Genomic DNA, 26,822 nt, shown 5'->3' with positions numbered 1-26,822 from the left:
TCAGTTACCGGTACTAATTAAACTATAGCTAAAATATAAATAAAATTGACAGTCCTTGAGTTAAAGGGTTGTTTTTTATGGTTTGTTTTTTTTTTTTGGCCGGCCGCGTGCCTCCTAGTATTAGTAGTATTAGTAAAAGTAGCAGTGGTAAAATTGTTAGTGGTCTTTAGACTTCGCTAGGGGGCGCGGACCCTCCTAGCCCCCCTGGATCCGCCACTGAGGGGGGTGGGTACTTGACCTCTATCACTTTTGACTGTTTAAAGGGACCTAGAATTTCCAATTTCCAACCAAATGAGCCTTCTCTAAAGCTTATACAGCCATCCCTTCCATAAAAATATTAAATGACTTATAGCCCTTGTCCCCAGGCTCTGAGGGTTTGTTTCAACCCCAAAAGTCTTGTTGGATGATCTTTGGACTATTTTGAATAAAATGGCCATCTCAAAATTTCTATTGGATACATTTCGGAAAAAAAAGACATGTGTGGGGGGGGGGGGGGGTTTAGCTGCCCTACGATCACTTTGACTCTTAGAAAGGGCACTAGAGCTTCTGACTACTAATTCAATGAGCCCCCTCCGAAGTTTATACGACCTATATTTCTAAAAACCCTTATATGCCCCAAGGGCATAACTTACAACCCTTGCCCAGAAAGCTGTGGGGGGGGCGGTTGCCATTTTCAAAGACATAATTTTTGGATCTTTCAACTACGCTGAAGAAAATGACTATCTCAAATTTTGATTGGATGTGTTTGGGGAAAAGATGGGTGTGAGGGGGAGGGGGAGGGGGGCTATATATTTTCCGATCACTTTCGATTATTAAAAAGGGCACTATCCCTCTCAATTTCCAATTGAATGTGCCCTTTTTGGAGTTTCTATGACAACTCTTTTTATACGAAGTGCCCTGGTCTAGAAAAAAACAAACAAAAAAAAACCACTAATAATAAACCAAACAAATAATAAATTGTGCCATCATTATTCTTTCTTTAGGCAGAGCTATTGCGCTGACTATGATGTTCCTTTCAATATCCTCAGCCTTGGTAGTACTCGTAGCAGAAGCAGTAGTTATAGTGGTAGTAGTATTAGTCGTAGTAGTAGTAGTCTTAGTAGTAGTATTAGTAGCGGTAGTAGCAGTAGAAGCAGCAGCAGTAGTAGTACAAGTAGCCAAAGTAGCATGCAAACACTGCCTTTTGGTTAATTCACCACCTAGTAGCAGTAGCAGCAGTAGTAGCAGTAGTAGTAGAAGTAGCCAAAGTAGCATGCAAACAATGCCTTTTGGTTAATTCACCACCCCCCACAACAAGCCCTGTAAGTTTCAACTTCATACTCCAGAATTTTACTAAGATTTATTTGAACAATGCTATTGCGCTGCCTATGATTAGTGTTATTTATTTTACCAAGGCACTTGTATGGAAAGAGTTGTCGTAGAGACTTCGAAGGGAGCTCTTTCGATTAGGATATAAAAGATCTGGTGTGTATCTTAAGAGTGATTTTAAAAGTGATTGGAGAGCAAGCAACCTCAATATCCCCAGACATCCGACAAAATTTTTTTAGATAGCTAGTTTGTTCAGCATAGTTGAAAACTAAGTAATTATGCCTCGAAGGATGACCAAGATCACTTGAAACCACAGTTTATAGAATTAGCAGTATGATCATACCCTATCTCACCCATTATAAAAACCCAGACCAAGGTGCGAGTGCTCCAGAGAACGTTTTTGCAGATAGAAACATAAGCGGCATTAGATCTTTTCACGGGTAGACAAGTCAGATTTCTCTTGGAAACGAAACAAGTGGAAACCCGCTATTACGAATAATGCAGTTTGTAATCATTTCTCATTGATTGACGGAAACAGACTAACCTGCTCATGCAGAAAGTGGGAGGAGCATTTTGTTCGTACCGAGAATGAAGACCAGAAATGACCTGCGATAAACTTACTTGATAATTCTATAAAATGTGCTTGAAACCATTCGCCCAGTGTTTACATATAGTATTTGCTATTTAAAAAGTTGTATGTTCACTCCTTTGTGTCCAAACATGCTAAGGGCATTATGATGAAGCTTTCAGGGAAATCTGATGAGAGTGTTGAACTAAAACAAAATCTATTACGTTTAGGGTATTACGTTTAGGGAACGGCTTAGGGTATTAAGTTGGAAACTTCAGGGAATGATGAGGGGGGAAGTTCAATTGACCAAAAGCCAATATAGCATGCTGCCACTAACACTGCTACTTCTACTCCTACTACTACTACTACTATTATTACTACTACTGCTATTACTAACACCATTGCTGTTGCCATTACTAGTATTACTACTATTGCTACTACTACTATTACTACAACTATTGCTACTACTACTACTACTACTACTGTTGCCATTGCTACTACTACTACTACTAATACTACTACTACTACTACTACTACTACTACTACTACTACTACTACTACTACTACTACTACTACTACTACTACTACTACTGCTAATGCTACTACTACTACTTTTACTGTTGCTATTACTGCTACTGCTACTGTCACTACTGCTACTACTACTTCTACTACGACTACCACTGAGGCTAAAGGTGCTAAGGTGAAAATTTCAAGAAATATTGAGGGGGAAGTGGAACTAAATCAGAACACACTATGTGCATGCAGGCTGTGTAAAGAGCGTAGTAGTAATATCTTAGGAACGGTTTAGAGTATTAAGTTAAAACTTACAGGGTATGTTAAGGGGGATGTTAAACATAAGGGTAGGCACTACGTGCATGTTAATACTACTCCTTCTTCTACTTTTCCTATCGCTTTTACTAATGCTACTGTTACTGCTACTACTACTAAGAATAAGTATTTAGGAAAATGTTGGAGGGAGTGTCGAGGGAATGTTGAACTGAATCGAAACATACTATTTGAATGCAGGTTGTTCAAAGAGTGTATCAGCAATATCCTAGGAACGGTTAAGGGTTTTAAATTGAAACTTTCATGGCAAGATAAGGGGGGATGTTCAACAGATTAAAAATGACATGTTCGCACAAGTCTTGCTGCTACTACAACTGCTACTTCTGTTACAACTACTACCCTACTACTATTACTGCTACTACTAATGCTACTACTACTAATACTAAGGGTATTAGGGTGAAAATTTCAGGGGATATTGATGGGGAAGTTTTAAATAAATAAAAACAAACTTTGTGCATGCCAGATGTCAAAAGGGTGTCACAGAAATTTCTCAGGAAGGACTTTCAACTTGAGTATTAAGGTAGCATTTTAAGGGCAGGAGGATGGTCTTATTGCAATAACCAAAAAACTCAGAGTATTAAGCTGAAACTGTCAGGACATATTAAGGGGATGATGGACTAAATCAAAAAAACGCTCTGAGGATGTAGGATCTCAAAAGAAAGTATTTGCAATATTTTAGAAAGAGCTCATACACTTTCAGGCCATTCTGATGTGATGTTGAAATAACCAAAAGGCCTAGAGTATGATGCTAGGGAGAAGGTGTTGAACTACATGCTCGTTGTGTTCGTACTTGTACTAATCTTAGTCCACAAATATAATGGTCAGAGGTGGCAACCTATGCTGGGTTACCCCCACTATTGCAGAGAACGGGTAAAAGGCCCTTCAGCTCATTTCTCCATCCAAGGAATTAACTGGCCTGTTGTTTGGCAGATTTCCCTGCTTTTGTTGGGTTAACCACCCGACAAAGTCTCTTTTACCTGGTTACAATTCAATTAAAATAAGCTTCACATCAAACTGATATTTTGTCGACGACTTTTGGTTCGCCCATGGACAATCCATAAGGACGTGTTTACGGTAGCCTATTGCACTGTAAGAGGTCTAACAGATAATTTGACTAGTTTTTATATTTGGCCAGCCCTATCAAACCTTCTTTTATGTGCGTTACTGAGACCAATCTCAAACATGACATACCGAGCAATAAAATTACCATACATGAGTACACGCTTCTCATGAGAGACCGAATACGCACTGACAGTGTGAAATATGGAAAAGGAGGTGTTTCCGATTACATACATTCCCATCACATACCATTTCCATGTCTGAATCTCTAAAACTCAGCAGGAAAAAAACTCCGTGGCTTAGGGTGACCCTTGTAAATAAATTTTTGATCATAGGGACTGTCTATGGATAACCCTTCAACCTGCCAGATTACGAGTGACTTTGCAACCTCCCTTGATTATATTTGGAAAAAAAACGCTGAATCTGCCATCATCCATCATAGAAACCAACGTCTATCATAGCGTATGGCTTCGTAGCAAAAACATTGATAAGAAGGGCTCAAATCATACTGCTCTTTCATATGGGCTTGAATAACTGGTTGGATTCGATACCTGTCTCTGCCCAAACGGATCATCTTAACTTGATCTCTTCCTTATGGATCACCCCAATTCCTGTAAGATTGACACTCAGGCTTTCACAAGTGACGAAGTTGCCTTCATTGTTTGTGTAATTCTCCGTATTTCTCTCTCTATAAAGCACAGGTGGCAAATCTGGCAATACAAAAGAGGATATTGGGATTGCTTAAAAACTCACCTGCTTTTCAGCAATGACGAGTCTTCCTCCTTGAAGGGTCCAATAAGGCTGCAGAAAAGTACCAACAGGCCTTAATCAACTGTATGGAAAGTTACATCCCATCAAAGCAGATCCAATGGTCTAGCAGAAATCACATGCAAAAAGGATATCCGAGCAAAACAAAAGACACTCAATTAATAGCTGCTCTCAAAGAGTGGAAGGGACAGGCTTGATTTAATAAAATTCCATAAAGACGTAGCTCATATGATTAAGCAATCAGGGGTTCAGTGCACAGAGAAATTCACTACCAAGTTACGAATTCCTTCTGCTAAGAGCTGCTGGAGAATTGTCAAAGAGGCTTCGCCGTTATCAAAAGGAACTTCAATTTCTTCCCTAAAAATTAATGACAGGACTATCGTTAAAGAACCAATGGCTAAAGACCGAAGCTCCTGCTAAGGCTTTTGCCGAATCTTTAAATCTGGAAGACGACGGTGAGGGAGTTACCAATTTCCCGTATCGAATCGATAGTGTCCTTGATTGAGTGAATTATTTAATTAATAAGGTTCTTCGTATTCTGAAACATTTGGTGTGGGCAAATCCACGGGTCCTGACAGTATACCTGATATTGTATTTATATTGTCCTTATATTGCCTTAATATTTCCCTAATAAACCATACAGGAGTATCAAATTGAGTAGAGTTTTTTTTATCGTTTTTCTGCCTATGTTTTTCCTCTGGAAGCATATACATCCTCTGGACACTCTGGAAATATGCTCCTCTGGAAGCATATTTCCTCTGGACACATATGAAAGATCTGCCCATGTCATTGCTATGCCTAAGCCAGGCGGCAGATGCAGGGCTATGCTTTCAGTGCTATTAATATCAATACTATTATTGCTATTACTTTTGCTACCGCTTCAGCTCCTACTACTACAACAATTGAACTAGACCAATGTAGCTTAAGCGCATCCATTTTGTCAAAAAGGCATAGAAAAAATATCTTAGTGGCATAGGAGTGGAACAGGGTATCATGATGATACTCTCAGGGCTATTACTTCTACAACTTCTACTACTACTATAGAACTAAATCAAAGAATTTGGACCCAGGTTGCCTAACTGCCATCAATGCAATATATCACAAAAAGAGCAGGGTGTAAAGCTGAAACTTTCAGGAAAATCTGAGTGGTAGGTAAAACTAAATGAAAAGAGACTTAGTGCATGCTGGTTGTCGAAAGGACAGATCAGCAATATGTCAGAAACAGCTAAGTGTATTCAGTTGAAACTTTTGGGGCTATTGCTACTACTACTGCAGCTGCCATTACAACTACGAAACTAAATCAGAAGAGTTTAAGTGCATCCAGGTTGTCAAAATGGCACAGATGCAATATTTCAGTAAAGGAATAGGATGTTAAGTAGAAACTTTCAGGGGTTTCTACGATTATTACTACTGTTACTACTATTTTTGTCACTACTATTGAACTAAATTCTACAGATTTTAAGTATATCCAAGTTGTATAGATAGAATGTCTCAGGGACAGAATGAAGTACTAGATTTTATTTTTCAGGGAAAGTTGAGGGATGTGTACAACTAAACCAAAAGGTACCATGGTTATTTGAAAAAGCCGTACATAAAATATCCTAAGAACAGCTGGAGGTGTTGCGTTTGAACTTTTATACCATGCTATTGGGGATATTGTATAAAATCAAAATACCCTATGTCCACCCAAAAGACGTATTTACCATATCTAAGGAATAGCTAAAGGTATTAAGCTGAATTTTTCAGGGCATTTGGATGGGGACGTTTAACTAAATATGGATGTTGAAAGGGCGTGTCTACAAAATCTCTGGAATGACTAAAAGTATTAAAATGAAACTCTTAGGAATGCCGGGGTATAAGTTGAAATAAGTGGGGGTACTACTATTATTACTACTACCACAACTACGAATACTACTACTACTATTGCAAGCACTACAACTTCTACTGATGTTACTACTAGTACTACTGCCACTATTAGTGCTTCTTCTATTATTACTGATACAATTACTATTACTGCTACTAGTACTGCTACTACTAACACTCTACTGCTGCTACTACTACGACACCTAATGATGTAAAGCTAAATCAAAAGATTTTAAGTGCATACATATTGTCAAAACGGCGTCTATCCATATTGGAATGGAATAGGATATTAAGCTAAAACTTTCGCCAAAAGTTGAGGGGGATATAAAACTAAATGAAAATCAACTATGTGTATCTAGACTGTAATTGATATTGAAATAGTAAAGCTGGAAATTGAAGCAGGACCTACGTATTCATATGCATTGACAGAAATTAGAAGAATACGGTTAACCACGAATTAAAAACTACTTGAACCTCTGATAATAAAGCGTTGCCCAGTGAAACTAAAAAAAAAAAAAAAAAAAAAAAAAAAAAAAAAAAAAAAAAAACAGGAATTATGCTGCTTATGACGGGCAGTTGCTCCCCTCAAACGTCCATTCTTAATTCTAAAATTTCATTAGAGTTTCTTCAGTGGCATTTTATTTCTTGCTTTTGAACCTGTATTTTTAAAACGGTTTTCTTCAAGTTTTGACGGTACGCCAAATTTCACCACCGTGTGCCCTGGGTAGAAATAGCACGGGAGGAAGGTCTAGTTCCCTTCCAAGCACTATTAGCTGTGGAATGTAACGCCAGAACACACATTTTATGTTCAAATGATATTCCACCCCAAATTCTATAGCCCATGGTGGGGCCGCATCCAGGATCTTTTCTTCAGAGGGTGTTTTACACAAGGATTTTTTATTGGGGGGGGGGGGTATAAAAAAACTCAAAAAACGTGTAAAAAATTGTTTATATCCATTTTTGTTACGTTTTACGAGTCATACAAACGTTTCGGGGGGAAGGGGGGTTTAACCCCCTAACCCCGTCTGGATACGGCCTTGGCCCATGGGTTAATATACAGTTCCAGAGGTAAAGAAAATAGCAAATAGACAAGAATTCGTTGCAAAAAAGTTGTAATTTTGTTGCTATGAGTTTGAGATCTCTGTTAGAGGGTTCTTGGGGATCTTAAATGTTACAGTCAAGTGTAGATTAAGGAACTACCCTCATTGAGCCACAAATGTAATGTTTGTGTGACCCGAAAAAAGTTTTGAGTAGCCTAAGGACCAGCTCAGTAATTTTTGTATTATTATTATTTTTAGCAGCCTTCCAAGAATTCCCCGTTTTGTGCGTGACGCAAGAAACTCGACGGGATCAAGTCAATCTGCCTAAGAAGAATAATTACACGGTTGCTGTAGCTAAGTAGAAATCTGCAGCGACTTGGGCTGTTAGCTATAATTATAGTTTTGGCAGTACCAATTGAGCAAAATTTGCAATCAAGAACAAAAAGCAAGCAATAAAAAAAAAGTCACATTAATTAAAAGTTTCAGTTTTTTTTTCCAAAAAGTCCTTTATCTATTTGGACATCAGCCTATGTTAGAAATAAACATTCTTAAAATATTAATTATGAACTGCAGACTTCTGTAAATAAACTTTGACATGAGATGTTTGCTTTGTTGATTAATATTGTAGAAATCAAATATTGAAGAACAGAAGCTAATAAAAGTTAATTCTTGAAATAACACTCATTGTGACATGGGCGTCTTTTTAGCTGGCAGACGTTTTGTAAAGTTCAAAAATTATCACTATGAAAGAAAATAATAAAAAATGAATATTATAATTGTATACAAAAACTTGAATATAAGCGGTGGCTTCTTATTTAGCTATATTTTCTTCATTACATTTTGAGCCTTCTTAAAGAATCAAATACTTTTTTTTTTAGAAAAACAGATGTGCATTAAAGGAAAAATTAGGCTGCACAAACGCTAACAGGTATAATTAAGTGCAATTAGTGTCAGGATCATACCCAAATTGGTAAGGAAGGGGTTGCATTAAACCATTCTAGACTAAGGTTTAAATACAGGAAAGGTTTTTATTTACGTGTTCTTACGTTCATTAAACACCCAAAACGGACATCTCCTGTGTAACTTTCAACATTTCCGAGTAAATAATCGGCCATAACAAATTCTCAACCTTTCTGGGTATGGTCTTGGCTAAAATATTTTGTAGTATATTTTACGGTATCAGGCATATCATGGGTTCCAAACATCCCACTAGTTCTTAAACTTATTTCTTTTTCAGTTATTCTTTCAACCAGAAACTAAAGAGAGGGGGGTGTTGAGGCCGGACTCACCTCGAGATAATAAAATATTTTGAATTTCTGGACAGTTTTTATTCAAATTATCAAAATTAAAATTGTGTTTTTTTTTTATCATCCCTCCTCCTAAATTTGTCTATTTTACCCCGAATAGAAACTATAAGCGTTTCCCAATAGAAATTTAAACTATAAAGCAGAAGTTTGATTATTAAATAAAAATAAAATGAAATTCCTTTTTTCCCTTATCGATTAAAGTTAAATCTTTAAATAATCGATTTAAAGCTCCGAAAAAATTATTGCCATATGATAATTTCGATGATTTGAGAAAAAGTAGGAAAGCGATACAAAACAGCATCAAATACACCATTGAATTCAACTTTTCCGCGAGCCTTGTGCTGTAGGTTTCAACCATCTTTATGCGAAAAATATAAAATATACATTTTTCCTAAGAGGTATGGTCACATGAGTATGTTCTGCTTCCTCACCTGGGATGACCGCATTGAAAAAACTGCTCGTAGACCGCAAAACAACCTTTTTGGCCTAACTTAGGACGAAATGCTATTGAGTGAAAATTCTGCGATAGCCAATCGGTCGAAAATCACTAAAAAGCTATTCCAGAAATTCTAGTGTCAGAGGCTGAACTGTTATGTCTCGGTGTATATTTAGTACACACAGGTGAAAATTAAATTAAAGACTTGAAATGAATTATATTAAGACTTAAAATAAAACACATTATCTTACCTATGGGAGTGAGATTGATTTTCCACTTCCCTATGCCACCCACACACTACGCTAAAGCTCTTATAGCTTAGTAGTAACAGTAGTACTAGTACCACTAAGTCACGCTAAAATTGTCTGTTCGTTCCAAGTTTCAAAATTCGCACTTTTTTCAATTTAAAAATAGTAATTTCTTATATTTATTTTTAGAAACTGAGGAATTTCATTGAAAAATGAATTTAAACAAAAACTTGCAACTGAAAATTTATAAAATTTAACAGTAAGCAAAATCTTCTTTGAGCTGAGATAACAGATGCGTGATCATAAATAAACTTACTGTCTCATATTTAACAATTTGAATAAATTTCATTGCAGAGGTTCCAAAGACACACGAAGGGATATTGTAAAAAAAATAGACTTTAAAAAACAAATTCAGTCCAGGCTGCAAAATTTTGGTAAAGCGATACGAAAATGGTTTAACAATAGGAAGTTGAGTCTACACACTGACTTAATGCGTAACAAAAAGTTTGGTGTAGTGCACCTTTTTTGAACTGGAATCAAGATGATTTCCCTATCTGGAAGACCAAAGCAGGTCATTTGCCCCTACAGTACCCCTCATTCTACAGCCAACTTTTTAGCAGAAGTAGCGTTTTAGCAGCTTTTTTAGCATATTATACCTCATTTGAACTTAAATAATTGAAGGATTTCCAAGCAGTATGATTGAAGATGCAAAGGGATCTCATAGCCTTTCGAACACCTTCCTCTGTCAGATGCTTGTCAATAAGGTAGATATGTGGCACCTTGGTTGAACCAAAATAAAGGATTTTTAATCTTCACCATTTGTTAGCCAAAATGAGCTAGTGACCCCTCCAATTTCTTCCACCCCCATCTCATCACCATATTTTTGCTAAAAGGTATTGTCTGAGCCAGAATCACACACAACTCAAAATTCTGTAAGAAAAAACAGCCAAAACTATGCCCTATACAAAAAAAAATATACATCTTTTCCATATTCAGGGCCCCAGGCTACACCTCTAGTTTCAGCAACTTTGGAAAAGCATGGCTTACCTGAATCTGTATTGATGAACACCCAAACTTTTTAATAGGGCTACATCTTCTTGGTATTTGTGGTAGCTGTCGCATGCAATTTTGCCATCATTTCCATCCAAAATATTACCTGGGACTGCAGCAAAAGTGTCCCAGATATTTACACCCTTTCCTATCAAAGAGAATATTTAAAAATATTTTCCTTTTATATCTCCATGTAATATATTATACAGGAAGCAGACGGTGTGTTAAATATAGGCAAAATGAATAATTTTTTGTAATATTTGAAAGTTAAAGGGTGCAAAAAAAGGTTTAGAAATTTTAATTAAAAACACTAAATGGTTTAGATTAGGAATAAATGAAGATGAAGAGCTGATGTTCGATAACAATAAGATCGATCAACAGGACATCTTTATTTACGTGGGTAGTGTTATTATTAAAGATGGTGGATGATTAAAGACCTTGAAAATATAACAACTTAGGCCTACGGTGTTTTTCAAAATTGAAAAAAGTTTGGAAGAATTGGAAAGTAAGTGTGCGAGCCAAGATTAGAATATTGGAATATACTGTGATGACAGCGGTCGAGTTGGCTCTGGAATCTGGATATTTTGGGAGAGGGAGGGGGTTTGTTAGATTTTTTTCAGAGGAATAGTTCACGAATAGTTTTGGGTACCCGCTATTTCATAAAACAACCTGCACCAAAAATGTGGTTCTATCCCATTTTCTAGGGCTATGAGATGAGTAAAAAATTGAGACGGCTAGAGCATGTCTTGAAGATGAAGGATAGAGCCAAACGAAAAACAGGTCGTCATGAAAGGGTTAGAAAGATTGGAAAGGAGCATTCGCATCTGTGTTGGCCTCAGGCGGCATAGGCGGCAGTAGCTGTTAGCAGTAGCATTAACAGGAGTGGGACATAAGATGGTTCTGGAAAACTTTACTTTCCCGATGAGAATACTTTTTGTTTTGACAAAAGGAGGGCAGCCTTTTTTTTCTTGAAAAATAATGGAAATTTTACAAGCTTCCCTGAAACTTTCCTGCTCTTTTTCGCGATTCCCATGTCCAGGAAAAATTTGACCTTGTATCACTTACTGTTTTGGAGTGACAAGCCACTGATCACGAGAGAAAAACTGCTAAGGCAGTAGTGCTGCTCCGTAACAAAATTAAAAGCTGATGCTTAAGGCTAATAAACGTAATTTCTATCCTGGATTATTCTTCTTATACCAAAAATTGAAAGCAACAGTCCTGATTTAAGGAATTTTGTGTTTGATTTTTTCTGATAATTTCTGAATAGAAAAGAAAAGATAAGCACTGTTTTCACTTTTCCTACATGTTCTTTTGATGATTTGAAAAAAATTATGTTTCTTGACATTGTTGAACATAAACATATTACATCACATAAAGAAAGAAAAACGAGCAAAAATGGGGTTTTTATAGGCCAAATGAAAATACTGAAAAAACAAAGCTAATATTTCGAGAGGACAAACGCCTCTCTTCTTCAGCGCGAAACGAAACGATGTATCCAAGGAAAGTGCCAAAGAGAAAAAAAACAACAACAAAAAACACACGCGGAAAGTCAATGTGAAAAGAACCAAAAAACCAAAAACTTAAAAGATGAATAAAATTCAATAAAAGCCAAAAATTAAAAGAATTAAAACCAAATACCTAACAACCATAAAAGCGAGTTATTCGCCAATATCCGCGATTTGCACAAAATCCAAAAATATATGAACTGCCATCGACGGATACTAGCGAACAACAGTGAGTTGTTTGCTAGTATCCGTCGATGGCAGTTCATATTTTTTTGGATTTTGTGCAAATCGCGGATATTGGAGAATAACTCGCTTTTATGGTTGTTAGGTATTTGGTTTTAATTCTTTTAATTTTTGGCTTTTATTGAATTTTATTCATCTTTTAAATTTTTGGTTTTTTCTTTGGTTTTTTGGTTCTTTTACATTGACTTTTCGCGTTTTTTTTTTGTTGTTGTTTTTTTTCTCTTTGGCACTTTCCTTGGATACATCGTTTTGTTTCGCGCTGAAGAAGAGAGGCGTTTGTACTCTCGAAATATTTGCTTTTTTTTCAGTATTTTCATTTGGCCTATAAAAACCCCATTTTTGCTCATTTTTCTTTCTTTATGTAATGTCAGGCCAATGTGGTTTAAGAAATTATCAACATATTACATAGAAGATGAAAGTGGTTTGGTATTACTGAAGAAGATGAAGAATTGTTTTTCTGTTTCTCGATCCGACCAGTGTTTTACAAAAAAAAAATGGTTTAGGAAATCTTACACTTTTGCTTTTTAAGGAGTAAAAACAATTTAAAATCTCAGTTTCTGTAAAATATAACTATTACAGCAAGTCCTATCACTCCTACATGAACCGACTGAAAGTAAAAGAGAAAATTATATTAAGAGCGGTTTCAAAAATTTATTAATGATCACTTTAATTTTCACCTGTTTCCTACCAAGTAGTATTATCTAATTGGCCAAAAGTGGAGCAAGCAATTAATGCAAACTCTCACTAATTAGTCCGTTTTTTTTTATCAATTTGGGTTTCCAAGAAGGAGTGTCAGTAGGGTTGGTTGCATATCTTGCCCTGATCATTCTAAGCCTGGTTAGAGCTTGATGTTGTAAACAACTATCTTGTAAATTGATAGCCGAGCTTGTTCGCAGCTGATAGAGAGGTTGTTTGATAAAATGGGAAAGAAAATTTCGATTCAGTTCAATTATTTAAGACAAGGCCGTAAATTCTTTAGGGTCCACTTATATTAGATTTAAAGCATACTTACAAAAATTCAATTCGTCTTACCGTCTTCATTCCAGCCTCCTTCTATTTGATAGGCAGAGGTAGCACAAGCCCATTTGAAGTCAGCTGGAAAAAAATCATATAGCATCTCATCATCGGTGTATCCTAAGATGACCTTAGGCACCACAAGTAAAACCAGAAATGCTATTAACATGCTGAAGGACCTCTACAAACTGATCCAGAATGCTTGCTGTTTGTATCTAATGTGCACACAATAGATTCGGTATCATTATTTGTTTACTGGCGATAAGGTATATAAACAGAGCAGATTAACCTTGTTCGAATTTAAGGTCACTTGCATTGACGTTCTTTCAGAAAACAAATATTTTTGGTAAAAAAAGAACTAGGTTAAATAGTCTATTAGAATTTTCAGGATGGTCGAATGCTTTTTTGAGGAGGTCGAAATTCATTTACAGCTTTTTCGACCAAGTCCTCTCTTTTAACGGGGACAACAGCCTATCCCTTAAATTGGGACGGTTATTGTGAACTAGATTAGGACAATTTTTCTGGGTCCTTATATGTACTTGAAGCATCCGGTTAATTTTGTTTCCGTTTGTCCCATTTTTCTTTGATATAGTCCACAAGGGGCCCCAATGTAATTTCTCAGAGTCTTTATTGGCTAAATGATAGCTTCTCCTGACTCTATAATTTCAAAGAAAGTCCTCCAAGAGGTTCTTTTTACTCCCCTTGTTTCAGTTTTATGATTGTTCAATCCATCTGAATATTCGTCCTTATCTCAAGGATCAATCCTTGGTGGTCTTCGAATTATTTTGATTTTTGACTTAATTCCGAAGCGTACCAACTATGTCTTTGCTCCCTTTCTTTTATTTCTACCAGAGGGGCTATTTGATTGAAAACAATTTTCATACTCTCTTTGAAATATTTACACCTCCCTGTCCATGTCATCCTCAGTTTCACCGGTGGCCTCAATTGGGGGAGGGCAGGAGTAGCATATGACTTAATGAATCAGGCAGGCACAGTATCCCCTAATCTCTTTTCAGAACGTTTCATACCGTAAAATGAAGTTTGTAAATTAGATAACGATATTCAGGTGGAAATTAGGATATTTAGATTTTTTTTTTTCAGAAATCTTTCAGCAAGAAGCAATGCACTCTTACCTGGCACATCATGGCAAACGGGTTGCTTTGCTAGCCATCCAGAGCCAACAAGAGACAAAGAACTCTTACTTGAGTAACATAATGGGCTGAATTATATTACTAACAGTCATTACACATGTGTTTAATATGCATATTCTAAACCGTGATATAACAAATTTCATGAGCGCTGGCTTTTCCAATGGGGATTCCCCGTCCTGAAAGGCAAGCACATTGAAAAAAGTTTTGGATATTTATAGCCCTCTAGGTCAAATGGATTATAAATGCTATAAAAATTCGATAGTTAATATCAAAGCATTGATTGGAGTTGTCGAGATGAAACTTTCTGATATGGTTAAGGGAGTGAATGTTGAAATTAATTCTTAGATTTTTTTTTTAGTTCGGACCTTAAGTTGAAAGTAAACAGTAATATCAAAATTGAATGAAATTCATAGACTATTTTTTAACTTGGACCTTCAGGAGAAGGCAAAGAGCAATATTTAAGCCTAAATAGTTCATAAATGAAGTATTCGAGTGGTTTCCAAAGCTAACTCCTTGAGATAAATCTCAGTTGTTTTCAATTCTGAACATTTTCAGTTTCCCCTCAAAAATCCCCCCCCCCCCTGAAAAAAATGTTTCTACAATATAATTTTTAAATTAAAACTTCTTAATTTGTAAATAGAACTGTAAATTTTATGGACTCATTTTCTCCAATTCAGGACTTTAATCCTTAAACTTTTGAGTTTTGATGTTCATTGGAAAGTAAAGAGCAATATCAAACCTTAAAATATATGTTTTAATATCTTAAAACATGTTATAAACCTAACATTTCTAGTGATACAATAAAATGGTCCAATATTCGGGTTAGCAGATTTTGACGAAAAACTTCCGAATTTGAATTAGCACGACCCAAACAAGGATATCAAACAGTTCGTGGTAACGAACTGTAAGTAAGGAGCGACCCGGCTCAACGGTAACCGAACTCTAGAAAACGGGATTTTGACACCAATAGATACATCAAAAGAATCATATTTTAATGCTGATTTCAAATATACATGTTTCATCAATTACCTATCAACCTACCTATGAAAAGTTACGCGCCTTAGAAAATTTGGCTGATTTTCGAAAAAAAGGGGGAAAGACCCCCTAAACGTTATAGAACCTTAATGAAAATCACACCATCATATTCAGCGTATCAGAGAACCTTACTGCAGAGGTTTCAAGCCCCTATCTACAAAAAGTGGAATTTTGTATTTTTTGCCAGAAGAAAGATCAAGGATGCGTGTTTTTTTTTTTTTTTAGGGGTGATCGTATCGACCCGGTGGTCCTAGAATATCGTGGGAGGGCTCATTGGAACGGAAATTAAAATTTATAGTACCCTTGTTATGTGGGAGGATCTTTCCAGGAAGGAAGTTTTCATGGGGGAAGGGACATTGCTATGAAGGGGGCGCCGGATTCCCAGCATTATTTAACAAAAGATCAGAAATTATATATAAAAAAAAAGTTTTTCAACTGAAAGTAAGGAGCAACATCAAAACTTAAAACGACAGAAAACATTACGTATATGATTGGGTTCTACCCCTAGTCAATACCTCACTCTTTAAGCCAAAGATTTTTTAGTACTTTCATAAGAGCTATTTATTCTAATTAGTGGCATTTGTGATTAAGGGGTCATTTATAAAGAATTGGAACTAAATTAAAACCTTAGCTTAAAGAGCAAGGTAGTGACTAGGGGGCAAACCCCTTAATATACGTATTAAAAATATATGAATATAGAAGTTCGTTACGTAAGTTAATTCGTAAGTTACGTATATTTATTACTAATAAAAAAGTTTGTAAATAAAATTAAGCAAGTTTCAAGAAAGCCATTCAACCAAATAAAAGTAAAATTAATAATCAAATTTTTTTTTAAGAATTCATGTACGGTGAGCCAAAATCAAAACCTGCATTAATTCCAAAACGTTCAAAAATTAAATAAAAAAAGTTTTTTTAACTGAAAGTAAGGAACGACGTAAAAATTGAAACAAACAGAAATTATTCCGTATATGAAAGCAATTGTCCCCTCCTCAACGCCTCGCTCTTTATGCTAAAGTTTGACTTTTTCACAACTCTATTTTTTTAAACAATGAAAAACTTTAGCGTAAAGAGCGAGGCGTTGAGGAGGGGACAGCCCCTTTCATATACAGAATAATTTCTGTTCGTTTTAAGTTTTAACGTCGTTCCTTACTTTCAGTTAAAAAAAACTTGTTTTTTTTTTAATTTAATATCCATTAAGAACGTAATTGATACAAGAAATTTGAATGTGCTTATAGAGATGGAACTTTATTAAATTGTTAAGAGGGAGAATACTAAATTTAATGTATGGATTTTTTCGAGTTAAGACATTCCGTGAAAAGTAAAGGACGATATCAAAACTTAAAATTTGTATTATAGTAGCTCAAAAGATGTTATAAGCTAAAAATTTCTAATAGAACAATAAAATGAAAGATCTTAAGCCGAACTGGCCAGCCATCACAAAAACCAACAAAGAGAAAAATCTAAAAAAAAAAAACAAACGAGACTGTGGCCAGTGGAGAGAAAAGAAAAGACAAATGCAAAACAACGCAGATATTTCGCCTGTAATCAAACAAGGCGTCTTCAGCACGAAAGAAACATATGAAGAAAAGGATAAAAAAAAGAAGATAAAACTAAAAACCAATAAAACCACCACCAAAAAAAAAAAAATGTACAATTGGCACAAACTGATCCACGTAGGTGATAATTAAAAATCTTAACTCCCTTATTGACTGTTGATTCACTCTTTAGAAGGTTATCATAAATTGGGTCAATATTTAAATTACCAGTGTCCCTATTTTATTGAGCACCAAAATTCAATAGAAAAAACCCTACAATTAAGCAAGCCTTCAGAAACTTTTGTTTCAGCTTTAGCAGAGCATATTTGGTTTCAACCAGATCATTTTGTAAAATTTAATGAAGCCTTAGCTATTTCAAATGATAAGGGTTACACTCAATGGGCGAGAGAAGCCATTGAAATAAAAAAAACATATATTTGCTTGCCTTTCGATAAATAGGGACACAGGTAGTTTAAATACTGACCCGATTTATGATAATCTTCTAAAGAGTGAATCAACAGTCAATAAGGGAGTTAAGATTTTAAATATTCACCAGGGGACTATTTTACCTGCTATACCAAAACGATTTGCTTCAGTAATAGCTAACAGGATTATTTCGCAACAGAACAATTAAAGTAATTTAGTTTTTTTTTTTTCCTCAGTTACTCTGGTGTCCTCACTGAAGTAACTCTATAATAGCATCTTTTCCCTACGTGGATCAGTTTGCGCCAATTGTACATTTTTTTTTTTGTGGTGGTTTTATTGGTTTTTAGTTCTATCTTGTTTGTTTTATCCTGTTCTCCTTGTGTTTCTTCGTGCTGAAGACGCCTTGTTTGGATACAGGCGAAATATCCGCGTTGTTTTGCATTTGTCTTTTCTTTTCTCTCCACTGGCCACAGTCTCGTTTGTTTGTTTTTTTTAGATTTTTCTCTTTGTTGGTTTTTGTAATGGAACAATAAGAGAGTTCAATATACAGGTTAGCAGATTTTGGTGAGAAACTTCCAAATTTATATTACCATGAACCAAACAAGGATATAACATTTAAGAATTTCTACATAATTGACACTTCTTATTTGATACTCATAATTGATATCTATTTGATACTTATATTGATACCTCATAATTGATACTGTTATCATAATTGATAACAAAGATATAACATTTAAAAACTTTACATAATTGATACATCTTATTTGAATGTGCTTATCGAGATGAAACTTTCTAAGATTGTTAATGCGGTGAATATTGAATTAAATTCCTACATTTTTTCAATTTTAATCATTCAATCGAAAGTAAAGGGTAATATCCCAAACTGAAAATATACGTCTAATATCTCAAAAGATATTATAAACTAAACAGTTCCAAGGATGCAACAAAATAGTTTAAAATACAGGTTAGCAGATCGTGACGAAAAACTTACAACTTTAGATTACCATAAACCAAAACAAAATGTCTCATATATCGAATCTAGTGGGATTGAAATGTAAATGACGGCTATTGATAATTTTTTCTTAGAATCACGTCTCGTACTCTAAATGAAAATGGTAAGCGAACTACATTACAGATATAAGACAAATGATGTAAAAAAATGAAAAAATATATTTAAAATAATAAAAAATAAAATATATGAAAAATGAAAGATATATTGTAACATCGTCATGAAAAATTAAATATCTGTTCTCTTGCAGGATCAAGTTAAAATACTCATTTTCCGAGTAAGTGTAAGTCTATAGAAGCTCTTTACAGAAAAATCAGAGGTATTGCAACTGGTATGAATCTTCATATGCTAGGATAATGAGGAATTATGAGAAAACCCATTGTAGAATGTCTTATATTTATATAGTTTTTCTCCAGGAAGTTTTATGTGTATAGTTTAATTTGGATTCAGAAAAAAATTTAGGCTTTGAGGTCTTCTAAATGTAATCAGAGAGAGATCGAGTATTTTGCAACTGAGAATATACTCAGAAAAATGCAAGACATCGAGTGACTTACCACTGGACGTATAGAGAAGGAATAAAGTAATAGAGCCTATACTGGAATTTAGATACCTAAAAAGTACAGTACAACGATCAATATTCAGCGAACAGATGGCGCACTCTAGGGTGGGACAAGCCATTAGTGTTTGTAATCCACTCTAAATAGTTTGGCGTTCAAAAGAGAATTCTTCCAAAATTAAAATAAGGCTATTCAGTAGTAACGCCCTCTCCGCCCTCCTTTATAGCTGTGAATACCGTAATTTAGATCAGCACCAGGGAAAGTGGATGCTTACTTTTGAGAATAACTAAATTACATTGTAATAAATATTAACTGGAGAGATCAAGTTACCAGCCAATCACTTCACTCTTTATTACGACAGCCCCAAGTAACGGATGTCACATAATGATGGTGATGATGGTACCTGGAACATTTCATCGGTATGGCGGAAGATAGACACTCCAAACAGATGAAACCCGAAGATGTAGAACACGAATAGAAGATACCATATTCTACCTATCGGTGGGAATTGAAATAAAACTACATTATAGTCCAATCCCAGTGGTAAGATGTCCAAGCAGGAGCACATACGACGACATATTATAGGCAATCTTAGAATGTCCTGGGTATTTGTGTTGGCACATAAGGAGCTATGGATAAAGCTAAAGCTTGAACATAGTCTTTACAATTTCATCTGTATAAATGGTTTGAGCCAAATTACTCTTATATGTAACAAAACTCTTAACAGAAAGCTTTGTTGTTCTGAGGCGTCCCTCTCCCGCAAGGCTTTCAGTGGCTCAGATTATCTCCTTACATTTTTCAAGTAGGATAAAACTTTTGAATTTCAAACCAGTAAACCCTCCTCCCCACCTTTTAAGAGAAAAATAAAAAAAAACTTAATTATTTTTATAAGACTTAAAAAAACACATTCATATTAAATATATTCATATCAAATATCACCCTTTATTTTTTTGTATGTAATTTTGAATAGCTTTACTAGTAAGCATGTATTTAACAAGTTTTACCTAACATAGGGATACCATAAAGATCTTATGGTAGAGGCTCCACTGTGCAGGGTAAAGAAAGTAAAGCCTGGAAACCCGTTAAGGCAGGTGGTATTTCTTCTGATGAGCCCTAATGGAAGGTACAATTTGGAAATATTTCGTTATATTTAAGGTACTTTTGCTTGTAAATTTACAACGACCTACATTTATTAATGACGACTTTGCATGGATTTGGACATTTCTATTTGATTGATGGTTCGGTTATACTGTTTGGTTCTAGGTAGTTGGATAGATGAGTAAGGTCAAAACCTCGTTCAAGTGCACATTTGTCTCAATGACTGGATTAGGATGACAGTCTTTTTCTTCTTCTTCTCTCTCTCTCTCTCTCTCTCTCTCTCTCTCTCTCTTTTTTTTTTCTTGCCAAGTAATTACCTCTAAAAAATTATAATAATAATAATTTAGTCAGCAAAAAAGTGCCATTTGTTTGATCCCTTCGAAATATTGTAATTTTTTAATTTTGGATATTTGTTGTTTTTTTCATGTCTGTGCGGTTGGCGTGTCTGGGCAAAGCTAAAAATTATGTTAGCATTGTTTATTGCGTATGACAATTTTATCTCGTTTGTTTTTGGGTTTGTAATTAGTGGGTGGCTGTGGGCGGCTGTTCGTCAATTTAATTTTATGTGTTTTTTTTTTCTTTTTTTTCTCTTTTATTCCTGCATTCCCAGCCATAGAGAATTGTGGGCATATACATAAAGATGTACTTGTTTTTACTATTCAAATTCGTTGTCACATAAATCTTTTGTTTTTATAAATTTGTATTTTCCCAGGCTAAACCACCCTGAATGCTTTCTATTATGTTAAACCCTATTCCGAAATAAAGGCACTAAGCCCTTATTGCCTGAGAATCAAGTCAGCTTGGCGAGATACCCCATAAAAATAATGACGCGAAAACAAACGCACAAAGAGTACAAAAACAGGAAAGCCCTGAAACAAGACAAAAAGGAACGCATTTTGATAAAGAAACCAAAATAGATACTTTTGTTAGGGCAAAAATAAGTATACCAAAAAGCCAAAATAAACTTTAGCTTTTCATCAAAATGCATAAAAAAGTCATTAAAGGCAAGAGAAGAAAATGTATTGTTTTTGTTTCACTTCCAACAGTCACACATGGCTGATCTTCTATGAAACCATTATCGTTGACAATTCTCTGGTAAAGCTCTGGACAAGAAATAAATCGCAAAAGTAAGAAAAAGACAAGACTTTTTTTAGTATAAACTTTAATTTTATTCAACAGATATCTTGTAATGAAAATTAATTTTAGTGTTTCATTTAAATACAAAGAAAAAACATTCACGGCAATAGAAGAAATGAAACAACAACTGCTTTGCTTCCACCAGTCACACAAGGCTGTTCTTCTACGAAGCCGTTATCGTTGACAATTCTCTGGTAAAGCTTGGCTGATTCCTTCATAGTTCGGGGTCTTTCTGGGTTGTTGAAGTCAACTGCATGAATACCAAATTTTTCTCTAAAAAAAAAAAAATATTAGTTGTAATTGCATTATATATTGCACATTGATGTTAACGAATCATATGAAACATTATATGCATAAGAATAGTTATTTGTATTTGCAGGCAAGTGAAAGTGCATGCATAAATATTTCAGGCTGCTAAGATAAGACAGGAATAATTAAATAAATATACTTAATACTTATTTATGCCAAATTTCTCATTTTAAGCTCTCGCTGTCTTATTCAGCCAAACATATGGACATAGATCCCTGAATATCAACCTCTTTATAATATACTAGCCTAAAGATGCTCATTTTAATTTTTTTTATAAGAAAAAGGGGAGAAAAGGAAAGAGAGAGAGAGAGAGAGAGAGAGAGAGAGAGAGAGAGAGAGAGAGAGAGAGAGAGAGAGAGAGAGAGAAATAGCGAGAGAAAGAGAGAGAGAGAGAGAGGGAGACGTAGGGATATATGCAAAAGGGACATGTTCATGACTGGTGGAATTACTATACCTTTCCTCAATGTTTTGTAATTTTTGTAATTTTTTGTGTTTTTTGCAAAATAAAGTTATAATGATATATACTTTTGGATTTTTTATTTATTATAATAAGTAAATTTGTTTGCTTTGAATTTATAATACAAGAGCTAAGTATACCACTCCAATGTTTATTCAAACGACCAGTATTAATAAAGTAGTTTTTACATGTTAAACGTAAGAGTTAATAGTACCAGCCCAATTTTGATTCATATTAGCACTAGCTGTATTTAAACAAAATCACTTTGAACAAATATTAAGAATCTTAGAATGCCTTAAAGAAGACTTGACTACCAAATACGGTTAATCAACAGCATACTTTTATTTTGGCTTAAGTTGAGCTAATCTAAGGGTTCTAACTTGTAGATTTCAGTTTTGTATCATATTAAGATACCGTTTCTTCTTTATTGTCCTTGGTAAACCATGCTTTTTTACGATTAGAAGTTGACCTAAGGTCGATTTTGCTCAAGACAAAAATTCTGATATTTCTATATGTTTGTTTTCTTTTAGGAATCATTCCAATGTAGCTTAATCTAGTTCTCAGGAGGTTTTAGTCCCTAGTTGATGTAGCTTAATCTCTATCTTTAATCTAGTCTTTTTATTTAAGGCTCTCGTCGTTTAATAGGTAATCATCCCTTTCCCTCCCTCTCATCCCGTCCCTTACCTATCCAATCTTTATTTGAGATGATGAGAACTTGCTAGCAGAGCAAGTTCCTCTTTAGTGTAAATTTATTTTGTTCCATAACTATTTTGCGGAGTAATCCAAGCTGCGAGATCCATTTGAGCTACGTCACCATCATGGAATTGACGGTATATTCCGTCAAGCTGCAACCCTGAGCGTGCAAAGAAGATTCTGACCAAAGAAGAATCAGTCTCTTTTTTCCTCGCTACGTTAGACGCACCAGTAAAGAATTATTGACTAGGTCAACGTTGCCCATCCTGTCACAATACAAAAACCCAATCACAAAATCACAAAATCACAAAAAAAAACAAAATCACAATACAAAAGCCACAATACAGCAAACATATTTGTTTGTCTTGAAAAAAATATTCGCTTTTTTTTCACCTCACTCTTTTTGGAGCTTCACACTTCACTTTCTCTCATGAATTTCTTGTTTCCTTTAAAACTTTTCTAATGACTGCTTGGAATCTCGTTCAAGAATTTCCTCAGCTGGGTTACTGAAAATAACTATTTCTGGCAAATCTCCCTGTTACCTCATCAGCTGCTTATCAATGTTAACCTTTGTTTCCTTTTAGGGCGACAAAGTGGGGTAAAACGCGGGATCCAAAATGAGACATTTTCGAACTGCTTATTTTTATTCCATCCTTAGACAACTCTTTTGGAAACATTAAATAAAAAAAAACAAGTTTTTTTTTAACTGAAACTAAGGAACGACGTTAAAACTTAAAACGAACAGAAATTATTCCGTATATGAAAGGGGCTGTCCCCTCCTCAACGCCTCACTTTTTACGCTAAATTTTGACTCTGTCTCACAATTTTATTTTTTTAAATAACAAAAAACTATAGCGTAAAGAGCGAGGCGTTGAAGAGGGGACAGCCCCTTTCATTTACGTATTATTTTCTGTTCGTTTTATTTTTTAACGTCGCTTCTTACTTTCAGTTAAAAAAACTTGTTTTTTTTATTTAATTTTTCAACGTTTTTGAATTAATGCGGGTTTTGATCTTGGATCACCGTACATGAATAATTAAAACAAAATTTGCATATTAATTTCCTTTTATTTGGTTAAATGGCTTTCTCGAAACTTGTTTAATTTTATTTACGAACGTTTTTATTAGTAATAAATATACGCAACTTACAAATTAACCTACGTAACGAACTTCTATATCATATATTTTTAATAGGTATATTAGGGGGTTCGCCCCCTAGTCAATGCCTTGCTCTTTAAGCTAAATTTCGAATTTTGTTCCAATTCTTTAAAAATGACCCCTTAATCACAAAGGCCGTTAATTAGAATATATAGCTCTTATGAAAGTAGTAAACAATCTTTGACTTAAAGAGCGAGGTATTGCTAGGGGGTGAACCCAATCATATATGTAATATTTTCTATTCGTTTTAAGTTTTGAAGTTGCTGCTGTTGCAGTTGAAAAACTTGTTTTTTTATGTTTAATATCTGATCTTTTTTTTAAATAATGCTGGGAAATCCGGCGTCCCCTTCATAGCAATGTCCCTTCCCCCATGAAAAATTCCTTCATGGAAAGATCCTTATACTTCATGGAAAAATTCCACATTTTTGTAGATAGGAGCTTGAAACCTCTACAGCAGGGTTCTCTGATATGTTGAATATGATGGTCTGATTTTCATTAAGGTTTTATAACTTTTAGGAGGTCTTTCCCCCTTTTTTTGAAAATTAGCCAAATTTTCTCAGGCGCGTAACTTTTGATGGGTAGGACTAAACTTGACGAAAATTGTATTTTTGAAATCAGTATTAAAATCTGATTCTTTTGATGTATCTATTGGTATAAAAATACCGTTTCTAGAGTTTCGGTTACCATTGAGCCGCGTCGCTCCTTACTTACAGTTCGTTACCACGAACTGTTTGATATGCCATGTTTTTTATTAACGTTTTGAATTGCCCAGGCTTTAGGCCCATGCTTAAACCAGGCATTATCATGTCTCCTAGTAGCTTAATCTTCATTCTAAGATTTATTTTCCAGTATTAACGCTACTTACAAGTACAAGAACTGTACGCAGGAGTGGAGGCATAAAACAGAACAGACAACTGTTCCTTTTGTTAGATTTTAGTAACTATTTCATCTGAACTGCCTGATTTTTTTTTCATTCCATTTATTCTGACACACATATTTCTAGAACAAAAAAGAGGGTAGCTAAATCTTAAGCATTAGATGCTTTACCAATGTAGACACTATTGTCGGGCAGTGAAGTGTTTTTACAAGAAGTCTTTTATGTCTAGTATGATTTACTTACGTATAACCTACAGACCATTCAAAGTTGTCCATCATAGACCATGCAGCATATCCCTTAACATTAATTTGGTCTTCTTTTATTGCTAAAAACAAAAATTTTGTTAGAGTAATAAATCAGCCAAAATCAACATAACTGGAGCTTACTACTAATTTTATTTTAGGTTTAAATCCATTCATGTTGTGCTTATATTATTCATTTTTGCCATTCCCGACAATATTTCCTTGAGTTCTTAGATATTTATGACTAAGATCAATTCAGTCAAAGCTAAAATGGTTGTTGTAATTAACTCTTCTTGGAAATAAACACTTAACAATAAAATTTATGCCAATCACCATCTTGGAAAAACAATAGAGTAAATACACAATTTCACAAAAAAATGGAGAATATAAGGAAAAATATAAATTCATGAAAATATAAGCACACGATACAAGCAAAATAAATAATAAGCACAAAAATATTGGCACAATATTTGGAAGAATATACGGAAATATAAAGAACAATGAAGCCACAGCCTATAACCAGGAATAGTGCTGTGTTTCGACTTTTTTTTTGCTTCCTAACCCAAAATTAACGTAATAAAATTGCAGAAATATTAATTCACTTACTCATTTTCTCACCGAAACTAGAATACACTTTGTTCTAGCAGTCGACATTTATAGTTAGCTTCTGCCCTACTGTAGTTTTACAAGAATATTGAAGTTTTTCTGAAGAAAAATTGGGAAAACCCACCTTTTTGCCTTCAGTTTTTTTTTCTCTCTCTCTCTTTTTCTCTCTCTCTCTCTCTATTTCCATGATTGTAGCATTCGATTTCCTAAGCAATTAAGTCCCATTTGTCGTTTCTATGCAGTTGCTCTTCTCTGTCCTCAGTAGGACGATCACAAGTTAATACCATATTGGTTACAACGTAAAATGATAAGAATATTATTTTTTCCTTTAAGAAAGTAATGCAGAAATTCTTTAGGAAGCACGTTTTTTTACTTCGTTTCTTTCTTTATTTTTTTCTGGGGGGGGGGGAGAGGAGGGGAGGGTTTTATTATTTGTTCATTATTATAATGTGACTATTCATTTGTGAAATAGGGGTGCCGATTGAAAAATGTGACCTGCTTGAGTTATCATGTTGACGTTGAAGCAGTACATGTAGTTTACAAGTAAGAACCTTTACAGTTAGATCAGGAACACTGGTAAAATCTTCTCTAACCAGTAAAAGCTATCGTAGAGAAACAGAGTGGTGTTTACGCTATTATGGCAGAATGTGTGAACCCAGATTTGAATATTTCAACGAAAATGTGGAGTTTAAACCCTAAAAATAAAGCGCTAATATCCTTGGATGGTTTACACTAGCGATCTCTTTATTGTGTATTAAATAAAAAAAACAAGTTTTTTTAACTGAAAGTAAGGAACGACGTTAAAACTTAAAACGAACAGAAATTATTCCGTATATGAAGGAGGCTGTCCCCTCCTCAACGCCTCGCTCTTTACGCTAAATTTTTTTTATTGTTTAAAAAAATAGAGTTGTGAGAAAGTCAAACTTTTGCGTAAAGAGCGAGGCGTTGAGGAGGGGACAGCCCCTTCATATACGGAATAATTTCTGTTCGTTTTAAGTTTTAACGTCGTTCCTTACTTTCAGTTAAAAAACTTGTTTTTTTTATTTAATTTTTGAACGTTTTCGAATTAATGCAGGTTTTGATTTTGGCTCACCGTACATGAATAATTAAAACAAAATTTGCATATTATATTTGGTTAAATGGCTTTCTCGAAACTTGTTTAATTTTATTTACGAACGTTTTTATTAGTAATAAATATACGTAACTTAGAATTCACTTACGTAACGAACTTCTATATTCATAAATTTTTAACACGTATATTAGGGGGTTCGCCCCCT

At 34.7% G+C, this 26,822-nt stretch overlaps 2 protein-coding genes across 2 annotated transcripts in view; both read right to left on the bottom strand.

Annotated features, from left to right (window-relative positions):
* LOC148946409 (cytosolic beta-glucosidase-like) overlaps positions 1 to 13,455 on the bottom strand; it is a 66,342-nt gene extending 52,887 nt beyond the window's left edge. Inside the window, exons 1-2 of the mRNA XM_089098448.1 lie at positions 13,274 to 13,455; positions 10,491 to 10,641 (exon numbers count right to left, since the gene is read on the bottom strand). Coding sequence (XP_088954574.1) covers positions 10,491 to 10,641; positions 13,274 to 13,424 — 302 coding nt within the window. The 5' untranslated portion in view covers positions 13,425 to 13,455. The remainder of the gene's footprint in view (positions 1 to 10,490; positions 10,642 to 13,273) is intronic.
* A 7,766-nt stretch (positions 13,456 to 21,221) lies between these two features.
* Positions 21,222 to 26,822, bottom strand: part of LOC148946408 (cytosolic beta-glucosidase-like) — a 75,222-nt gene continuing 69,621 nt past the window's right edge. Inside the window, 2 exon segments of the mRNA XM_089097993.1 lie at positions 21,222 to 21,479; positions 24,941 to 25,022. Of these exon segments, the coding sequence (XP_088954119.1) occupies positions 21,305 to 21,479; positions 24,941 to 25,022 (257 nt within the window). The 3' untranslated portion in view covers positions 21,222 to 21,304.

This window comes from Artemia sp. Qi Xiang Cuo, chromosome 12 (genome assembly GCF_049724085.1).
Source record: "Artemia sp. Qi Xiang Cuo chromosome 12, ASM4972408v1, whole genome shotgun sequence".
Lineage (NCBI taxonomy): Eukaryota > Metazoa > Arthropoda > Branchiopoda > Anostraca > Artemiidae > Artemia > Artemia sp. Qi Xiang Cuo.
This window is presented reverse-complemented; position numbering and strand designations above follow the sequence as displayed.